Source organism: Amaranthus tricolor, chromosome 7 (assembly GCF_026212465.1).
Source record: "Amaranthus tricolor cultivar Red isolate AtriRed21 chromosome 7, ASM2621246v1, whole genome shotgun sequence".
Lineage (NCBI taxonomy): Eukaryota > Viridiplantae > Streptophyta > Magnoliopsida > Caryophyllales > Amaranthaceae > Amaranthus > Amaranthus tricolor.
The window spans coordinates 5,989,254-6,011,803 of NC_080053.1; the positions used below are offsets into that span (position 1 = coordinate 5,989,254).

The following is a 22,550-nucleotide window of genomic DNA, read 5'->3' on the forward strand; positions in this document are numbered from 1 at the left end:
GCCCATTGCTACAACGGTAACATTTTATTGCTAATTTCCAATCCTACCCCTCCGTACTTTTGTTAAGGGTTGTCTCATTGTGTAGTAGATTGTGCCCGTGTCATGTATTACATAATATTTAATTAAAGTTACTTAGAATAATTTAAAATTTTTATAATTTTTCTACAATAAGTTTACCTACTAATTTACTATGAATAATTTCAACTTTAGAAAGTATTTTCATTAAACCCGGTAACCCGATAACTTGTTATAGCAAGTTTTATTTAAAAAACATATAAATTAAAATAAAATGTCCAAAAAAATGTGAAAAATTATTAAAAAAAATTTTGATTTTTTATAATAATTCAAAATTTTTTACGTAAATTTTCAAAATCTTTCTCTAATTTTATATTAATTTTCAATTTACTTATTTTGGTGAATTGGGTTACCCAAGCTTACTCTAGGCAAATACTCCGTAAAGTTGGGATTATTCATGGTTAATCAATAGGTGTAATTATTGTAGAAAAATCATAAATATGTTGGATTATTCTAGGTAATTTAACCTAATATTTATATCATATTTTAAATTGTGCGCCAAAGTGGTTGTGAAAATTTAGTTCATGACAATTGATGAATAAATCACAATAAAAGACAAAAAAAATTATATTTTTTACAAAATATTTAATTGTATATTTAAAATAATTATATTTATACATCTATTTTTAATTTTGAATAAAAAGACAAATGATTCGTACCAAGAGTAAATTATTCAAAATTATGAGTTTTTTAATAAAAAATAATATATTTATTTTTGCTGATAAAAATAATATTACATTAATTTATATCAGGTTTTACTAGCGCACTTTAAAATCAAATAAGAAAACATAACAATATGTAAAAGTATTTTATTTAAATTAAATAAAAAGGATAATTTTTTTCTCATAAAAACAATAAGGGACGTGCATAAAAAAATGTTCATATGAGAATTAAGCGAGCCCTTCATGTCAAAATGAATTATTTTTTTTAAAAGGTTAGAATTTGGGCAAGCACATTAATATTCATCCCATAATGAGGCCGTCACTAACAGGTTTTTGGGTTTTTCAATACATATAACTCGTGTATGAGTATGGGTTTGTCTTATGGTGAGATGAACTCATATAAGACACATTGTTTTTTAAATCATAAAATGTATCCTCAAATCCATGGATTCGGGTCTAGATTTGACCCGAATTCGATCTTGTTTTCTAATTTTAAAAAGTGATTTTCATTCTATATTTATTTTTGGTTATATACTATATTAAAAAGTTAGTAATTAAATGTTTTTGCTTTGTCATAATTAAACGTGTAAAAAAACTTTTGTTTCATTTTTTAGATTATTTTTAGTTTTTAGATAAATTTTAGATTTTTTCACCATGCTTTGAAATTGTTTGTAATCTAAAATTATTGAAAAATATAAACACAATCCTTAAACATCGTCACATTTTTCATTTTATCGCCACCCCTATGGTAATGAATTGACGATAATGCCCCTAGACTTAAAACTTCTATAAAACACTCCAATCACACTCATTAACACTTTTATCACTCTAAAAACACAAAATTAATACATAAAATTTGTAGAGCTAAAGTTAAGGAAAACAAAACGTGAACAACAAAATGAGGTAATTTTTAATCGAATTTATTTTGTAAATTTTTTTTTTTAAAATTACGAAGAACTATTTGAGTCGCACGTTTTGTGCGACTGAACCGCGGTCCAGTCGCATGTTTTGTGCGACTTGCAATTTTTTTTAATTTATTATTTAATTTATTATTAATTTTTTAAAAAATTTTAATATTTCCGATTTATGTTTTTAATTAGTAATAACTAATATTTGTGTTATTAATTTATATTTGTAATAATAATTAATTTAATATTGTTTTTATTATAATTTTTTTAAAATTACTTATAATGATAATAATTATCATATAATATAACATATTAATTAAGTGTTTGTTAATTTAACTTATTAATTTAATAAATATTACTCCTTCTGAATCAATTTAGTTGTCCCATTTGCTTGGGCACGGTTATTAAGGACGGTGTGGGGTCCATTAAAAAGGGTAATTAGTGAAGGGTAAGTAGTGAAGGGTAGTTGGGTAAGTAAGGTATATGGGGGTATATTCGTAATTACGTGTGTGAACTAAAGATATTTAGGTAAAAAAAGATTGATAAAAATAGAAATGTGACAACTAAAATGACTTTGCCAAATAAGAAAATGGGACAACTAAAATGGTTCGAAGGGAGTATTAGTTATTGTTAAATATTTATTAGTTATTGTTAATTTTTTTTATTTGTTATTATTTGTAATTATAATTAATTTAATATTGTTTTTAAATGTTTTTTAGTTATTATTAAATGTTTATTAAATTAATCACGAATTAATATGTGAAATAATTTTTATTTGGTATTATTGTAGTTAACTTAACGTAATCTTTAATTATTTTAATTTATTATTAATAGCTAATTAAATTATTAAAAATTGTAGTAAATGGCTGAAAATCAAGGAAAAGGAAAGGGGTTTTTCAGAAACTTGTTGAGCGGTAGTAGTTCTAGACCTACCATACTGAGAGGGAACCCTCATAAGAGGGGGGTTACGGGTTCCGCTAGGCGGACCAGGCAGGAACAGACGGCCAAACATAGTTAGGCCCAACGTTCGAGTACGATGCACCAAGTGCGTACTCACTTTGATGAGCAGACTAGCCCCCAGAGTAATTCGGGGACCTGTAGTTTCGATGGCAGTGATTACGAGGGCTTCGTTGGTCTGCCAGTCGATTGGACTGTCGTGCGTAGGCATGCTGGTAAGTTCGCACGGGCAGGCCCTAGTAATGCAGACGCTTCTGATAATGCAGAAGACAGCCAGTTGGACGATGCGGCTCCAGGGCGGAGGCGGCGCTAACAGTCCGGTGGAACATAGCTAAGGTAATTTTTGAAGGCTCTGAGTGTACGACTTCGATTTTGGAGTGTCATACGAAAAAGAAGCCCCTAGAGGATATCATCAGACTGCAAGATAAGTCTGATGAGCTTTATGGAGTTTTACCTGCCACCCCCCTCGGTCGTCTGCCGCATGTTATGCACCAGCACATCGATAGGGCTTTAATTTCGGCCTTTGTGGAGAAGTGGCAGCCGGATACGAACACCTTCCACTTGCCTTAAGGGTATATGATTATTATGTTGCACAACGTGCAACGAATTTTAGGCATTGGTATTAATGGTTCACTGCCGGCTGAATCCGCTGATGGTGACTGGAAGCTAGCGCTGGCCGGTCTGTACGGAAAGCCCATGTCCAAGCTGCGGAGGAAGGGGTACTTCACCAGGGGGAGCATCAACGTTGGGGAAGGTTTGCACATGTGCCACCGGTCTCAGGCTTTAGAGACACAGTCTACGGCCTACTACATGGCTATCGTTGGTTCGACACTGCTTGTGGATAACATCAGGACTGGGATGCGACCTCACCCTATACTAACTGTTAACGTCGATCAGGATGAGAGAGCACACACAAATTTCTCTTTGTGTGGAATTCATGTTCCATCCAAATATCGAACGACCCTTCTATTCCTAGTCGACCACGTAGCTACAATCGATTCCCATCTGTTTTGGAATTCGGCGACGGTAGAACTGTTAACCAAGGGGTTCCATCTACTTTGCCTGAATATCTGCCCCTGTTGATTTCTTTTCTCACCACACAATTTGTCCACCATGTTCTCTACGTCATTGATAATATGCCATATGTATAATAAATGTCACACATCTACATTAATTAGAAGATTGAATATAAGTGACATATATTTTTAACAAATAGAACGACAATAATTAATCAATGTAACCTTTTTACCTGGGAAGACATCACGTATAGCTGCAGATAAACCCTCGTCTCTATAAGTTACAATTACGTTTGGGGTCTGAGCACTGTCGAAAATATCTCTCAATCTCTCCACCATCCAGGAATATGACACTGTCGCCTCATCTCGCATCAAACAAAACGCAACCAAGAAGTTGTGATTGGTTGGCGTCATTCCGATTATTTCACAAAGCGGCCACTTTTTTTGTTTTGTACGTCGTATCTATCAACACAACATAGGGCCACGTACGTATCATCTGTATGGATGTGGGATTTACAATTAACAATCTACTCAATCGCCCTTCAATGTCCAAGTCTGTCCAAACCATGTAGTGTTGCTCTGTAACCATATAAAGACAGTGTTGGAGCGGACTCTTACCCTCCATCTCTTCTCTTCTTATTGATTGTCTAATATTATATATCTGATTCATACTAGCAAAAATACCGGGAAAATTTTGTGTAATTGAGTTCATGATAAAGGCGGGTTGCATGCCGGTTGCACTAAGGTCTTGTATGTGCTGCCGAATATCTACAGTCAACCTATTTGCCCTTACATGACCATCTCTGTACACTAAGAACGGGTAGTTATGTGTTCCTTTTTCACTAAGACACACTCTCACCGTCCAAGGTTTTTCCCCTGGTTTACGACTTCTACATACAATCATAAATTTACACCTACATGTTTTACTTTTAGAACCCGGTCGGGTAGCGTTATCTAAGTTATGAAAATCACCCCTAATATTGCCATAACGGTGACATCTTAAATACAAACTAACTCTAAAACGCCCTTCTTTTTGTTTATATGAATCACGTGTAAATTGAAAGCCAATTCCTATTCCAATCTCATCAGCCCAAGCATGTAATTCATCTACAGAATCAAATTCCCTATTCGTAACAAATCTATCGAGTAATCTACATTGTCCCTAAATTTTCATAGTCTTGTAAATGTAACATAGATTTACAATCAATAATTAAATGTTGTTTAAATTATAAAATAAATATTTAGGTAAACAATTAGGTAAATAAAATACATATAAAATAAATTAATTAAAATAATATTAAAATATAAAATAATTAAAATAAATTACTACAACATAAATTGTAAATTACTACAATAATTTAAATAAAAAATTAAAAATAATTTAAATAGTATAATTAACAATAATATAAATTATCAAATAAAATAATATACTACAACATATACAAAATATAAATTAATTTGAATAAATAAGAGGGAAGAAAAATAAAGAAAAAAAAAATTGAGACGCATAAAAAATAAAAAGGGTGGCGATGTTTAGTAATGCCCTTAATTTAATTACACTAAATCATGTAACTCCTCAAATTCCATGTGATCGGCCCCCATCCCTTCACTTTTCCAATTTTTTTTAAAATTAATTTAATTTAGTCACTTTATTGTTCAGTTTTATTGTTAGACGTAAAATTCATTACGCGATAGTTTGTTAAACGACAAAACGCGCGCACAACAAAAGTATGCTCAAATAATCATTAAAAATAAATTTAATCGACTAACTGTTTATTAAATAATTAATTTTTTTAATCGAAATTTTAAGGGGGTGTTAAAAAAAACAAGAAACAAGTTAGAATGAAAGGAAAAGAGGAACAAGGGCCCAAAGAACCTAGATACATAGCCCACGAGCTTAGACAATAGGTTGCATTGCTGTAAATTAGCTAGATAACGAGAATTAGTTGCATGAAGAATTATGTTAGGCTAGTTTTTTGTTAGTTACGACAGTTATGTAAGTTGTTTTAAGGTTGCTAAGGCCAAGATCAGTTGAACCTGATCATATCTTGTTGTAAGTGATGATTGCTTTAAATTCATCTTCCTGCTACATTCTACGCCACCTGATTGATTGGTAATCTTGACCCTTCAATGATGCATGTAGCCAAGCTATTGCTATTTTTTTTTAAAAAAAAAATAATTATTGAATCCAAATCAAATATCGAATTTACACCCCTAGCAAGAAGAGCCACCAATATACCCAAAAGCAAAAACTAGTAAACAAACCTCAAAGCACTTGAGCACACCTCAAGCGCTTGACTAAGACTAAAACAACTAGGAAACAACCCATAAGTAGGGTTGTAAATTCAAATACTCGATCAAGTTTTGGGTAAAGTTTATAGAGCTCGGATATTCTAGGGTTTGGATGTAACAGGGCAATCTCGATACATAATTAACATTTAATAATAATGTTTGATACAAGAATATTGCGGAAGTCTCAAAATGCCGAACTGTTAAAAAAACTTTAAATCATAAAAACTAAAACTGTTTAAAACAAAAGTAAATGTTACATCTGATAAGAAATATTGTTTGCTAAAAATAAAAAAAAATACATCATCATCAAGTCATCGATAAAGACACAAAAAACAGCTAAGTTCTCGATAAATAGTAATTGTTGCGGTCTGGATCGGAACCTAAACTAAATCCTGCAAAATGCTACCATCCATGATACGAATGACAGCCGATTGAATCGGTTAACGCTTAACGGCGAGCATAATTTCCTATCCAGCTCAAAATACGAATATTATACGCTACATTTACAAAATAATAATTTAAGTACGAACTTATAATTAATTGACATCACCGTATACTTTTACCATGTTCTTTTTCTGTTCCATACTTTTAAGTCATTAAGATACCATTCTCAATCCTGACAGAAGTACGTTACTGCCACTTATACAATTCGGTAATCTTAACACTTAAGTAAGCTCATTTGGTTAATACTTATAACCGTACCATGCATCAAAGCATCAACACTAATTAAGTTTATCACTGATCAACAAGCACATCAATATGACACCTGATATATGTAAGGGTCTGGGTAGGTGAGGACCGTAGTCCTAAACCCTAACTGTGGTGGGAGTCGTTACCCCTCCAATACAATTTATGCTCGAGCTCTACAGGATAGGTAGCTAACCCCCTATCTTACACCGCATTCTACATGCCGGCCAACACGAGCGCCGGGATTTTTACATGCCAATCCATGGTTCGACATTACTTTACTATCAGGGTCATTCAATCAATATTCATTCACACAAGTACATCATATTTATATTACTACAAATTGACATTGACTTTGACTTTGACTTTGACTTTGACTTTTATCAACTTAGGTGATAACCTCTTTTATTTGATAAAATTCTAAATCATAACGTAGAATTAACCTTTATGTCTTTATACATTCATTATTAAATTTTTACACATTAAATTTTATTTATAAATTTATTTTTAATAGCTCGCTAAATTCACACTAATAACTTAATATTCTATCAATAGTCTCCAAATTAATATTTTCCACAAGTAGCTACTAAAATCTATTTCTCTGTAAATAAGTTTCCAAAATCAACATTTTCAACTTTACAATAATAAAACTTTATTCTCTTCAAAAAAATCAAATATTCTAATTAAAATTCAAGTTAAAATTGTATCATTTGGATAAGTTTCCAACATTCTACAAGTTCACCAAAAATCAATATTTCAAGTTCTGAAAAATAAGTAAACTTATTAGGTTTGCAAAAATCAACATTCTAGTTGTAAAACAAATAAAACTTATAATTTAACAAAAATCAATATTTCTAGTTTAAAAAAACAAGTCAAACTTATAATTTTCACAAAAGTCAATATTTCTAATTATAAAACAAGTAAAACTTGTAATTTCACAAAATCAATATATCACGCATAGTTTGAGCGGCAAGTTTACTTAAAATACTTTTACATCATTTTACATAAATTTTGGTCAAATAGTTAGCAAATAAAATATTTTATACTAAATAGTGATTAAAAGTTACTTTTATTATGAAATGTCATATATTCAAGAAAAACACTTCAATATTTAATAACTTATAAAAATTTCTCAAAAATATCTTTTTAAATTGTTATCTTATTATTATCACAAAAATAGTTGTAATAATTTAAAATAGTAAATCAAACTCTTTTTTTATTATATGATAGTGGTCGAATGGCCTATGAGTGTTTTGTGCCCTTTTCACATAAAAAGAACGACTTAATTTATTTATCATACTAAATCCAAGATTTAAATAATTAACATAACCACTTACAAAAATAAAAAAACTTTACGCAATAACATAGAATTTTACTAAAACTTTAAGGATAAACTTAAATCTCAAAATAAATTATAATAACAATATTCTTAATATAATTATACTTAGTAAAATACGTTCATAAAATAACTTACTACCTTATAAAGTAGTTTGAAGGCTAACATAAACATATTAATAAAAATTCTAACATAAAAAAAAATAATAACAATCCTAATGTAACATTTAACTCATAAACATACTAGCACTAGTTTATAACATAAATCATACTTAATATCACTAGAATATAATTTTGCACCCAACTTCCTAAACTTGTTCAAAGATTATTAAATTAGCATACTAAAAATACTTTTTTCATACACATACTTAATATAATCTTGATCATAATTTCATTAAACTAACTTCCTACTTAAACATATCATTATATTTCATACTTTGAATATTATAAAGTAAATATGATGTAAAATTCCACAAAAAAAATAGGGTAAGAAGTTATACCATACTAACACCAAGGATTAGTACTAAGTATTAATTAGGAAAATAATAAGAAATAAGACCCTCCAAGATAGATAATAATGCTTCAAAGATAATTAATCCAAAGTCCCAAAATAATGATGATCTTCTAAGCTCCCAAAATAATTAAATCCAAACTCCAAAAATAATAATACATTAAGTACCCAAAGTAATAACCCAATAATGCTCCATAATGATGATGATTTAGCTAGATAAAGAGTAGTGTTCTAAGCTCCAACTTCTTGAATTTCTTCAACTAATAATAAAGGTATTAAGGTAGTAAGATTTAAATGAAGTGAAAATATAAAAAAGAATGTTAGAAAGATTTGATGATGGTGGTGTAAGTGATCTCATGGCTAAGAGGGTATTTATAATGGGTTTGGGCAACTTTGTTATTCATTAGATTGTATGAAAAAGTATTTTAGGAGTATAGAAGAAGGTTAACTTGTGTAAGTGATTTAGAGTGTGTAAGTGAATGTGTAAGACTTAGAGTGTGTAAGTGAATATGTAAGAGTTTGGAGTGTAAAAGAAGGTTAGCTTGTGTAAGGAAATTGTGATAATTTGTGTAAGTGATGAACATCATGGGTTACTAGAAAGGATTTTGGTTCATCAAATTTTTGTTCTAGTGTGTACAAGTAAATATACTTTAAAATAATGAGTCAATTTGATGATGAAAATATGTAGTTTACTTAGAAAATTTTGCTTAAACTGTACTTAAAGTTAATAATAAAAATACGACTCAGTTTTATATATAAAATAATTAAATCAAAGTTATAAGGTTAAAATAATAAGTAGTGATGTTAGTTTAAAGAAGAAAGTTAAAACGTAACGTTTTACAAAACCGTGAATATAATAATAAAATTTTACTTTTCGTACTACAAAATAAAAAAAAAAAATATTTTAGTGCTTATAAAAAGATATTAAACAAAATAATATTTTTTTTAAGTTTAATATTTGAAAGAAATTACAAAATCGAAAAAGGTTTAGGAATTAAAGATGGTTTGAAATGGATAACCAAAGGATTAGAGATTTGAATTGAAAATTCAGAATAATTAATCGGAAGATTATATGATTAAGAATTTTGAGTCTGTTACATTGGATTTTTTCAGACAATCTAACACATATTCGGGTCAATTTAGTTATGGGTTTAATCGAGTACGGGTATATATCAAGTAAATACCATGCTAGGTCGATTGCAGTTTTGATTAGGTTAATCTCGGATCGGATTTATATCAGCTTAGTTGAATACAATTCAAATTCAAATCGATTATACTACAAGTCGAATCGAGTTTGATTAGACTATGAGTCGGGTCTTTTTTCGGTTAACGTCGTGTCTGGTTATTTTGGTTTCGGGTTGACTTCTCATTTTTAGAGTTGTGCATTCGGTTATTCTTCGGATTCTGTTCTCTTGAAATCCAGTTCAGTTGAGTTTTACGTCGATTGAACTTTATATTTATTTTACAATTTATTCAAGTTGAAATCATTTGTGATGCGAGCATTAATGCGAGTTGTAGTCGGTTAATTAAGTTGTCGGTTACCACTCAAATTTTGTTCAGTCAAAGATAGAGTCGATAAGATTTGATTGTTGGTCTACATTTATTGTTTAATTTTAGCTAAACTAAATTTAATTCAATTGAATCAAAATTATTATTAGCTTAACTAAACTTGATGCATTTGAATTAAACTTTTTTTCGATGAACTTAACTTGACTCAGGTGAATAAAAGTTTTTTTGGCTAACTTATTTGATATGGTAGAATCTAACATTTTTGCTAAACTAAAGTTGATTTAGCTTAATCAAAAACTTTTTAGCCTAACTAAACTTGATTCAGCTGTATCAAACTTATTTTTTGCTAAATTATACTTAATGAAGTTGAACAAAACTATTTTTTAGATGAACTAAACTTGATTCAGTTGAATCTAACTAAATTTTAGCTAAACTAATTTGATTCACTAGAATTAATCAATTATTTTTGTTATACTAAACATAATTTAACTAAACATTTAGTTTACCAAACTAAACTTGATTTTACTTGTAATATTTTTTTTAAAAAAACTAAACTAGATTCATTTGAATCAAATTTTTTGTTAAACTAAACTTGAAATAGTCAAATCAATCATATTTTACAAAAACTAAACTTATTTCAGCCAAATCAATCTTATGTTTTAGCTAAATATACTTAGTTGAATCAAGTTTAGTTTAGATAAAATAAAGGTTTGATTCAGTTGAATCTAATTAATTTAGTTAAAAATAACTTTAATTCAACAAAAACAAGTTTAGTTCATCTAAAAATAGTTTGATTTAGCTATATTAAATCATACTTATTTTTACCTAAAATAAACTTGATTCAGCTAAATAAAATTTGTTTTTACCAAAAGTATACTTGATTCATATTTTTCAAATATTTATTAGCTAAAGTAAACTTGATTTAATCGACTTAAACTTCTTTTTAACATTAATAGTATTATATTGGTATTAGTGTGTATCAGTATATATTAGTATCTATTGATTCATATGTAAGTATTAGTAAATTAAACATGATGATGTAAATCAATTTATTTTCCTGCTAAACTAATTTATTGTAGGAAAAATAAACTTAATTTTAATTTAAAAGAACTTGATCCAACTAAATCAAATTTTTATTTGGCTAAATTAAACTTTATTCAGCTAAAGGAAACCTATTTGTATCTTAACTAATTTGATTTAGCTGAAACAAACTTAATTTTTGTTAAACGAAACTAAATAGTCAAATTAAACTTTTTTCAACTAAACTAAATTTAATTCAGTTGAATCATTTAGCTATATCATTCATAACTCAGTTGAATCAAACTCTCTTTTAAATAAACTAAACATAATTTAGCGGAATCAAATATACTTTTTAACCTAAATATGATTAAGTTGAATCACACTTAGTATTAAATAACACAAACTTGATTAAATATAAAATATAAAATATTGTGAGACATAGAATTCTGAAATAAATTAAATATGAAATTAAGTGCAAACTGCAAAGTAATATAATGATCACAAAAACACACAAACTAATACCATATGAAATAAAGGACAAAATCGTATACTAGTATTCATTATGAATTGATTGTGAGTAACTAGTAACAAGATCCAAATGACATTCGCAGACTCAAACATAAAATAGCTTTTCCTAACAGAAATTATCGTGAATAATCTTATTTATTGTTTATTAGCCGTGAATAATACCTATAATTGATTATTTTTAAATAATTTAATCTTTATGTATGTTTTTTTGCTGACATCACCCCTATTCACATTTTAAACACCTACTAGCCATTACAATTACTTTTTCTTCGTTGGTCTAACCCTATTCCTCTTTGGTGATAAGTACCACTAATAGCAGATTAAAATGTGACAAGAAATGTTGTCAGCAAAAAATTATATAAAGATTGAATTATTTAAAAATAATTAAAATTTAAAATTATTTATAACGGATGAGCAATAAGTGAGATTATTCAGCACAATTTCTTTCCTAAAAAATATTATATATATAATATCATTACTGTTAATAATATTTGGTATGCAATGCATCACCGTCCATCAAAGCATGCTATAAGTGATGATTTGGCCAAAACATAATCTACTTTATTTAGACATGTCAAAACGATTACTGGGGGATCATTTTCGAGTTGAATGTGGGTTTGGTTCGCATCAACCCAACATGTTAGAGATCTTTAAAAATATATATTTTATTATTAATATCTTTAAAAATATATATTTTTTATTATTAATTTTTTCGGGTGTTAGTAAACGGCTGATAGTTAATAGCTATTAGCTATGGCAGATTTGACCAGCGGAATTTCGACCCGCTAGTATAAACAACTTGTTCAAAACAAACATGTTCATAATATTAAATTATTTCAATCAGCTGATTCACCAAACACTAAAATTATATAGTTTGACCACTCGGCCCTTTATTTGTCCAAAATAAACCAACATTGTTCCATAAGCTATTTTGCTAAACACCCTCTACAAATAATTATATTTTTTAATAGAAAATATTTTCTTATAAAAAACGAACAGTATACATATATCAAGGCTACAATATAAAACATTTCAAAAAAAAAAGTTACAATAAAGAAATATTGACAAACAATATAGTAATTGACTAGATATATTGTGGGTCCCGAGTAAAAATAATAACGTGTAACCGAAAATGATGAAGTGGAACTGAAAATTGAATTTGACTTGATTTTTTCGGTATTTTAGCTCGAATTATTTCTTAATTCCGAGTCAAAATTTACGAGTTATAAACCACTAATATTCTGTTAGATTTCGAGTTAATTTCCAATGGGATGAAATTTGACTAGTCTAACTATAATCATGGGTTCAAAGTTGAAGCAAAGCTAGCTTGATCTTGCTATGTTTCTTTTCAAGGTTGGGCCATTCCTAAATTCCTCTCGTCTTCCATTTCGGCTATTCTAGATAATGAAGCAAAGTGACAAAGTGGGGCCAATAATACACTAGGGATTTTTTTTTTTTTTTTTTTTTTTTTTTTTTTTTTTTTTTGCTCTTTTGTTTTACGGCTAATGAGTAATACTAGGAACCAACCCTTTTAACTTGCATGGAACATCATATAAGTATATACTTGTATATATATAAACTTTCAAGTACAAAAGATGAATATTTTTAATATGGAGTACTACAATCTCAAAGGAGATGTGACCCATAAACTCTTTAGTGTTTTTTAAAAATTTATATTTGTTAATTGGAGATAAGAATAAAGAGTAGGGTCACATTTAGCTTCACATTAGGAAATTTTTTATTTTATTCTCATGAATATTCATCTTGTCTAGTCCTAATAATTATGGATCTTTATTTGTTTTTTCTTTATCAAATCCCCCTTAAGAAGCCAAAGCCACTTAGCTTGCTAGTCTATCTTCTCTTTTTGGTCTTCGAATCTAATGGTCAATTATCAAGTCATTTAAATTGTAGATGAAGGAAAATATTTTTTGATATGGCTAAAAGCTAAGGGTCCAAATTCACTTTGACTAGGTATGTTATTATTAAATGATATAATTCTATATTTAGAAATTTCTCGAGCTAAGGGACTCTTTGACCGCACTCTTCTCTATGGGTATGAGCTGTCGTCATTCTTCCCTCCCAAACCAAGTTTTCTATAAGTGGGATACAATGGATATGATGATGATGATCATGATGATCATGAATCCTATGTTTAGAAATTATGATTTTATTTGAAATGTAGAATTAACTTAATTTCAATTTTTCACAAATAAAAAAATTAAATTTGAATTTGAGCCTATTTTTAAAAGTAGTTAATGTTGAGGATTTGAGAATGAACTCCAAAATTTAATCTTTCTCAAATACTTCATTTATGATTTAAAAATTGAAATCTATAATTTGAAATGAATACTTTGAACTTGCATCGATACTTTGAGATCAAACACTGTGAGTAGTATTTTATTAATGTATAATTGATTAATTAAAGAAACATAATCTCATATATATAAGGGGTTTCCAAGACGCCATTTATCATGTTGTGTGTGTTTTGTTCATCAAAGAAATAATTTCTTGCTTTGTGTATCTATATTTTGTTTTTTTTTTCTTTATCCTTCTACACATCTACACATCTGCACATGTCCAAAGTTGTCATGGTAAAAAAAATCGAAACTTATATTTTTATGATTGTATTTCCTCCGTTTCTCAAAATTGTTCTTATTTGACATTTTTGGTTATTTTATATGTTGTTACTCTAAAAAACCTTTCTATTTACATTATAAATTTTGGACATGATTAACCTTGTTCATCCATATTTAATATTTAATTACTGTTTATAATCCCCTCCTATTTTCCACCAACTTTAGTTTAACATTTTTATACAACTTTTAGTCTCCATATATTTTCCACTAAATTTACTTTAATACTCCCTCCTATTCACTTAAAATGTCCTATTTGATTTTTAGACAATATATATATATATATATATATATATATATATATATATATATGTGTGTGTGTGTGTGTGTGTGTGTGTGTGTGTGTGTGTGTGAACTTTACAATGCACGAAATTTGGAAATACCTATAAATAAAATTTTTTGGAGAAAGATGCAATTGCATATCATAGTATACATGATTTGAATGTCTCACAATCATATTTTAACCTGTTAAAACGCTTTCATTTGGCAAAGCTCTATAAAATCGTCATTTTGCAATTTTCTTGTTCTTTTTATTATCGTAAGATTGTATGATTTGATCTAATAAAATCATTTTGAGAACTTACATTTAATATTTAAAATTATAATTAATTTAATAAAATCTTTTGAATATCAGACAATCACATTTGAACCTGTAAAAATGCTTAATTTGGCATAACTCCATAATATCGTCATTTGGAAACTTTTCAGTTTGTTTACAGTATTGTATGTAAGATATGATTGTAAGATTGTTTGATTTCATCTAATAAAGTTTTTTAAATTGAATATAATACAGTTACATTTTAACCTATAAAATGATTTATTTGGAAAAATTCTACAAAATCGTCATGACCAATTTTTCAGTTTTTCACCGTTTAAGTTGTTTTCACCTGATTCTATCCCATATATGTTTGCGTGTGTGTGTGTTTGTAGTTCTGGAAAAAGCTGACTCGACCTGCTAATCTGACCTAAACCTAACCCGAAATAAGTGGGTTTAGCTTTAGACTTTTGACCCAACTAATTAGATGGGTCGATCCGAGCTAATCTGTTTATTAAATGGGTTAGGTTCGGGTTAAAGTTTTAAACCTGAAACAAACCTGTATAATCTATTTAACTAAACTTGTTAATTCCGAGTTAAATCAATAAGTAAAATAAACTTAATTCACTTAATACTTTCTTATTTTTAATACTAAATACAAAATAAACAAAAAAAACATAAAGTTTAAAATTAAAGCCTAAAAAATTTAAATGTAATCAATGTTGAAAACCATAAAATAAAAACAAAAAATTATAAACAGATTAAGTGGGTCGAAATCCAGTTGACCTGATCTGTTGCAGGTCGGATCAGGGTTGTGATTTTCGACTAAATTAACTAAACGGGTTGGGTATGAGTTAAAGGTTTTCTGACCTATTTATAAATGATGCAAATAAATCCAGCTCAACTTAATCTGTTTGATAGATGTGTGTATATATGTATGGATGTATATATCTATATAATCAATTGAATAGAATCAAATTTCGCCAAATATATTTTGCTTTCCCAAAACAATTTCTTGAACAAGACGCAAAATAATGAAACGAGGAAATGATAAATTGCATAAAACTAAGAAAATTTTGTCATTCAATGGGTATAAGATTTAGTTAATGAGTAGTTCAAGTGATTGTACAGTATGTACACAACGATCAATGGGGGCTATAATAATAGATTTAGTAACTTGTGTGCATCATACTTGGTCACGTGCAGTCACGTATACATAACTGCTGGCTTGTTAAAAGCCATGCAAAGAAATGCATTGGTACAAACCAACTTTAAAATCAAGGATATCATACATAGTTGATTGTACATTACATAGTAGATTGCAAAAACTACACTATACTTTCTTTTAAAGAAATTATCGTATATTAAACAGAGATTTAAAACAAGTAAGATCAATCAAATTGCATGAATGACAATAAAATTTATAAAGTTTAACTGTATAGATGAAAATAAAAAAAAAGTAAAAAAATACTTTTATAAAAAAAAATTATAACCAAATGAAAAAACAATGAAGTGTGGCAATCTGGCGAGATAAAAGATGATGTAATAAAAAAGATAAAGGGTAATTGAGTAACTTAAAATTTGTGCAAATTGTAATAGTGGCCTTTTCACTTTCCTTTCTCCTTAGCAATAAGCTTTATCAGAATTCAAAAATTACTTACTATCTTTATTTGGAATCTAATCTTAGTCATCACAGAGAAGTATTTACTAAAACCTCCAACTTTAGTTATGTGATCATTATTGAATATCAGCTTTAACTTGGTTCATTGGGTTAAGCATACACTGCTCCTTTTAAGATGCTGAGGCCCAATAAATTCCACTAATTAATTCATTTATTATAGTAGTTCACCCTTTTCAAATTAAAACAAAAAAAATTGAGGTAAAAATTAAAGAGTGTCTAAGTGGTGTACAAATTAATTGTGGGGATAACTTCATCGACAAAAGAAATGAGGTATTCTAAATAAATAATGATTGATTTATAATATTAGTAAATTATTTTTATGTGAAAAATTTAACACGGTGGGGTTTTAGGATTTTAATTTATTTTTTTTATTTTGCTAACTTTATTAGTATTTATTTTGTCTTTTTATGGTTATTTGTAAATCACGCTGATTATTTTATATAAATACTTTTTCTAGTTTTAATAGTTGCTACACTTTTATTTTTTAATATTATGAAAATATGCATTAGGACAAGTCAAACAAGATCCTACTTGACTATACTTTTCATTATACATGGAGAAATATATACCAAATAAGATTAGTTGATGAACAGTAATTACTGTAAGAACTATAGCAACTATTAAAAATAGTATATATATATATTATATATATATATATATATATATATATATATATATATATATATATATATATATATATATATATATATATATATATATATATATATATATATATATATATACATATATATGATAGAGATCCAATAAGAAGAGGTGTGAAAATAAGAAGGATAAGAAGGAATAGCTACTGTTGATTAATTAAGATCTAACAGTTTAAAAAAAGTTGTCTTAGGAAAAGATCTAGTAACACATGTTTATGAAAAAAGCATCACATATTAATTTAGAAAACATCACAATTTCAAGTAACACATATTTATACAGAAACTATCACATATTAATTAAGAAAACATCACAATTTATTTTTTGTTTTGAACCGTGTGCAAGAAGGACCATTGATTTAAGATCTGACGGATAAAATTCCTTCCTATCCTTCTTATTTTTAAACCTCTATATATATATATATAATAAAAGTTAATCATGAGCAAAATATTGGCTAGGTTCGGTCCACTGAGGTTTACGTACCTCTTTTACTAATATCAATTAATTTGCAATGGAACTTTAGGAATACTTGTTTGGTTTTTAAAATTTTGCTCAATTAATTATATTATTGTCTTTTACTAATTTTAATTAATTTTGGAATAGAATTTTAATGGGAGATAACGGATAGCAGAGCCAAATGTAACCATTGGTTAAGAAAGTATTGCAATTACGACCAAGTTCGGTCTTAACACCATCTAAATCAATACAGGAGCTTATACAGTAAGTTATTTTCACCGACAGTAATGCCCTTACGCAAGAGTGTCACTAACGCCGCTCCTTCCACCATAAAACCATTTCCACTAATTACAATCCATACAATAAACACCATTAGCCTCCATCATCATCACTATGTTGCACGTACTTGACAAGTGGATGTTAGTTCGTCATTTGGAGAGACCACAGTTATGTTTTTGATCATTACAAATTATTGATTTTTAACCTAACTAATTATTTGGGCCAAAGCTTAGTCCGTCTCTTGCAATTTTTCTTACTAACAATGGAAGCTTAGTCCCTATCCAGGTCTGAATCTCTAAAAATTAAAAGGGTTTGGGTCTGGTTGCGTCCACTCCAGACTCGCCCCATAACTAACCCTAATTAAAAAGCTTGAACGAATTATATTAGTACATCATATTCATTGTATAAAATTATAAAATTTCAAACATATATCATAATAAATAAAAAGAATTAATATTTTCCTCGTTACAACTTAAAGTAGAAACTAAGTACATTATCAATAATTATGGATAATATAAACATTAATAATAGAGAATTATATCAAGGATACTCAAGATTGTAATACAAAATAAAATGAAGATCCTTGTCTCTACAAGAGACGAACATTATATTCGAAAATAGAAGGAGTAACCGTTAGGTCACCACTTCAGCTAAAAATCAGTTGTTTATCGAGATATTTTGTAAATTTAATTTATGGTTGTTGATTGTTGGTTGTTTATTACAGAAAAAGTAGATCATTAAACTAAAAGTCAATCAAAAAGCTGATTAGAGTAGCATTTTTATTTTGGCTTAAAATATAGCTTTCAATTAGTTTAAAAGTCATTTACCAAATATTTTTTTTGCTATTTAATCTACTAACAAGTCAAATAACAAAAACTAACCAAAAAGTTAGGTAAAACGTCATAAATCAAACACCCCTATATCACACTCTGTTTGAATGCAAGACATTCCCTTGCTAAATATTCTAGTAATTATGGCTAAATGAAATTCAAATTTTTTCAGCCTATTTTCATACTTTTTCTTTCTTTTTCATTTAGCAATTATTGTGTTTTTGGTAAAAATTAGTAGAACTGAGAATTGAATTGAAAAACACGAAAAAAATTAAGTGTAACTCATTTTACGAAAAATAGTGCAACTCATTTTACAAAAAATAAAATATAAAACAAGAGAAAGAATAAGTTCGTAAAGATTAAAAGGATTGTGAGTAATTGACTAAAAAAATAGTATAACATCAGTAAAACGGACTAAAATAGAAAGTGGTGTAAATTGAGTAAACAAAATGAGTAATATATTATCTCTTCTCTTCGTACAACTCACTTAACATAATTTGTTATTTTAGTTCGTCCCACTTATTTTGCATTATTTATATTTTGAACAATGGCTAAACAATTTCTTTAATGAAACAAAAAATAATAATAATAATAATTATAGACGGCCTCTACTTAATACTCCAGCATTCCTACGTAGTACTCGTACTTATTATTTTATGTAGTTTGAAACTTTTAATGGATTGATTCCATTGTACGTTCAAGGAAGCCAGCTCAGGATTTCAAAAATAAAAAAATAAAAAAATAAAAAAACATTCTTTTTATCCTTTTTTCTTTCTTTCTTAGTCTCAGCTGCCTAAAATCTTCTCGAAATTCGAGGCTTTCATGCATGTTATATAAACCATGCTTATGCCCTTCACTAACCAAACTCAACCATTGTCCTTTCTCCCAAACCCTAATCTTCTTTCTATTATTTCTTCCACTTACTATTTATTCCATCTCTTTACTCTTTAAGGTGAGTTTAATTCTTTCTCTCTTTTCTCCCTAATTTTTATCATATTATGTCACAAAATTTAAATTTTTAGTACATTTTAATTCATAATATTTGAAAAAATTGATAAAACAAATTTCTTCTCTTTTTCTTTGTTCATATTGTTGGAAGACAAGTTTGTTTTAGTTCTACATTGTACTTTGTGTTGCAAAATTTGTTATTTTTACATAATTTGATGAAATAATACTCTTATTTTTGTGTACGTTAAAACAAGAAATGTTCTTTATATTTAGAATATTACCGCTATTCTTAAGCCTATCTTCGAACGGTATACTGAACTGACCAATATAATTATGTTATCATTATTTTTACATGTATAGTGGAGTACGTATATAGTTTCCCAATTACTCCACTTAGAAAAACAAAAAAGCAAAGAAAATAAATAAAGAAAAAAAGAGAAAAACAATGGGCTGACAAATGCTTTTGAGTCATATGAGTCATGACCAATTCCGTTTGTTTGCCTTGTCTCAGCATCTCCTAACATTTTCCACTGTCAATGATAAAGATTTTGTTAGTATCTTCTTTTTCCCCTTAAAAGAGGGGTTTACATCCTATTTTTGGTGGCAATATATATAATGCTTTCTTTATTCAAACATATCTTTTTCTTTAAGGTTGTTTGTCGCACACGTTTTATCCAATATTATTTTCATTTTCTTTTTTCATGAAAAATTACATTTACAAACATTTCTAACTATAGAAAACCAAATTTTTTTTGCTTTTATATTGCCTAAGTGTTTTTTCATTAAATCAAACACTATTTATTTAAAATAATAAAGGGTTGAAAATTACCTAAGGGCTGACTTAAACTCAAATAAAATTACCGTATTATATTATACATCGTTTATCCTACAAAACTTTTCTCACTTTTATTTAATTTTTAGTCTATCACATCAAATTTGTCTTATTTTTCATTACAAACAATTATTTTTTAATTCTTATTTACACATTTAACTAATTTTTTATCTCATACACAAATTTCTCACTTTCCTACAAATAAAACACATTTTATATACTTTTGTTAGTATTACAGCCAATTGATGGGAAAAATTGGTGGAACATATAGAGTACCATTTATGAAGAGGGATCACAAACATATAAATTTTAATTATTTAATTATGTAATGGCCAATGTGAAAGTTATAGTAACAAAAATAAAATTCATTTAGTATTGAATTTATATATGATAATAATTGAGGAGATTTTGATTGGTTGAATAGGAAGAAAATGAATAGGCCAGGAGATTGGAACTGTAGGTCATGCAACCATTTGAACTTCCAAAGAAGAGATTCTTGCCAGCGTTGTGGGGACCCACGTCCCGATGGTCGAGGTGGTAGCGATTACAGCAGCTATGGAAGATCTAGTGGGCCATCCTTTGGTGGTGGCTTTGCGGGCCCGGATGTAAGGCCTGGTGACTGGTACTGTAGCATTGGCAACTGTGGAGCCCACAACTTTGCTAGTAGATCCAGCTGCTTCAAGTGTGGGGCCTACAAAGAGGAATCTGGCTCACTTGATGGCATCACCCGCTCTCGTGGAATCTTCCTTGGTAGTGCTGGTGGAAGCGGCCGCTCTGGCTGGAAATCTGGTGACTGGATATGCACTAGGTAATGCACTTCCTATATACTCTACTCTCCTTAATTGGCGTGCGCTCTCTCTGTTGAGTTGATTTAAAATATTAGTTATAATTAAAGTAGAGGTTACGTGAGTAGTTAGAGTTATTTCTAATTTAATGAAGTAAGTTATGGACTCATGTGATGAACTCCTTATTTCTCAACACTATATGCAATAAGTAATTTTGTTCATTTCGTAACACTTGGTGCTTTAATATTAAAGTAATAAATTAATTTTAAATTCTCTTATTTACAATTATTTTCATCCTTTTTACAATGTTACCTATCTTTTTACTTTGAACCAAATAAATAAAAAGTTTTATATATTTGAGCTTTATGGTGCAAACTCTACTATGTATGTCATAATTTAACGTATAAATCCTTTAATTTAGCACTATTTTCATCACTTGCACAATATTTTCTCTAGTTCTTAGAGTTTTGGATCATATGAATTAAAAAGTTGTTATATATTTAAATTTTATAGCGCAAAGTCCGATGAATGACTTGTCATCATTTATCAACAAAATAATGTTTTACTATGAATCAACCATTTTCTGAATGACTATTTAAAGTCAAAGTCAAAATGGTAGAAGTATTGTGTAGCGTAGTTACTTCTTTGCCTTATCTATAGTATAAGATTTGCTATGTTTATAAAAATGTAAAAATAATCAGAAATGTGACGTAACAGGTTGGGTTGCAACGAGCACAATTTTGCAAGCAGGACTGAGTGTTTCAGATGCAGGGAACCAAGGGATTCTGGCAGCAACTCTGAATATTAAATTATCATTTTATCTTAATTTTCCAAAAATATTCGAGTATGTTTTTTTTTTTTTTTTTTTTTTTTTTTCCTTTGAAATTAAAATAATCTTCATACATATAATTTAAAATGAAATTGTTTTTTTTGTTTTTATTATTATTATTATTATTTATATGATGTGTGGAATGTGGTTCTGTGATTAACATTCAGGTAATGCAATGCTGATGGAAATACATATTAAAATGAACGAAGAATATCAAGTTACTACATATGACGGCATAATTTAGAATTATTTCCTTTTTAGATTTTGTCTCATTTAATTTAATTGTTAGGCGATCGAAATTTTATGAATTAAGTTAATTAGCTGATGAGTTTTCAATTGATTTTGTTACTTTTGTAGTATGATAATCTTTTTTTAGATAGCTAGATATTTTGTTGGTCAAAGCTCATGTCACTTTAATTATATTTGTCCTTTCGATTTTTTTTTTATTTTTATTTTTATTTGATCTAGTTTGGTGGGAGAATCTCTCGGCCGTAAATTACTTTTAATCTTTTATGTAGTGGTTCATGTTCTGCGATGCAATGAGTTTGATTTTTGCTAATACTAATTAGTAATATTTGCTTA

At 28.3% G+C, this 22,550-nt stretch overlaps 1 protein-coding gene across 1 annotated transcript; it reads left to right on the top strand.

Moving 5' to 3' along the window:
* The first annotated feature begins 19,383 nt into the window (after positions 1 to 19,383).
* Positions 19,384 to 22,550, top strand: LOC130818383 (transcription initiation factor TFIID subunit 15-like). The gene is made up of 4 exons (XM_057684548.1): positions 19,384 to 19,526; positions 20,779 to 21,162; positions 21,857 to 21,983; positions 22,136 to 22,550. Exons 2-3 carry the CDS (start codon positions 20,786 to 20,788, stop codon positions 21,945 to 21,947), a joined length of 468 nt encoding a protein of 155 aa, XP_057540531.1. The 5' UTR covers positions 19,384 to 19,526; positions 20,779 to 20,785; the 3' UTR covers positions 21,948 to 21,983; positions 22,136 to 22,550.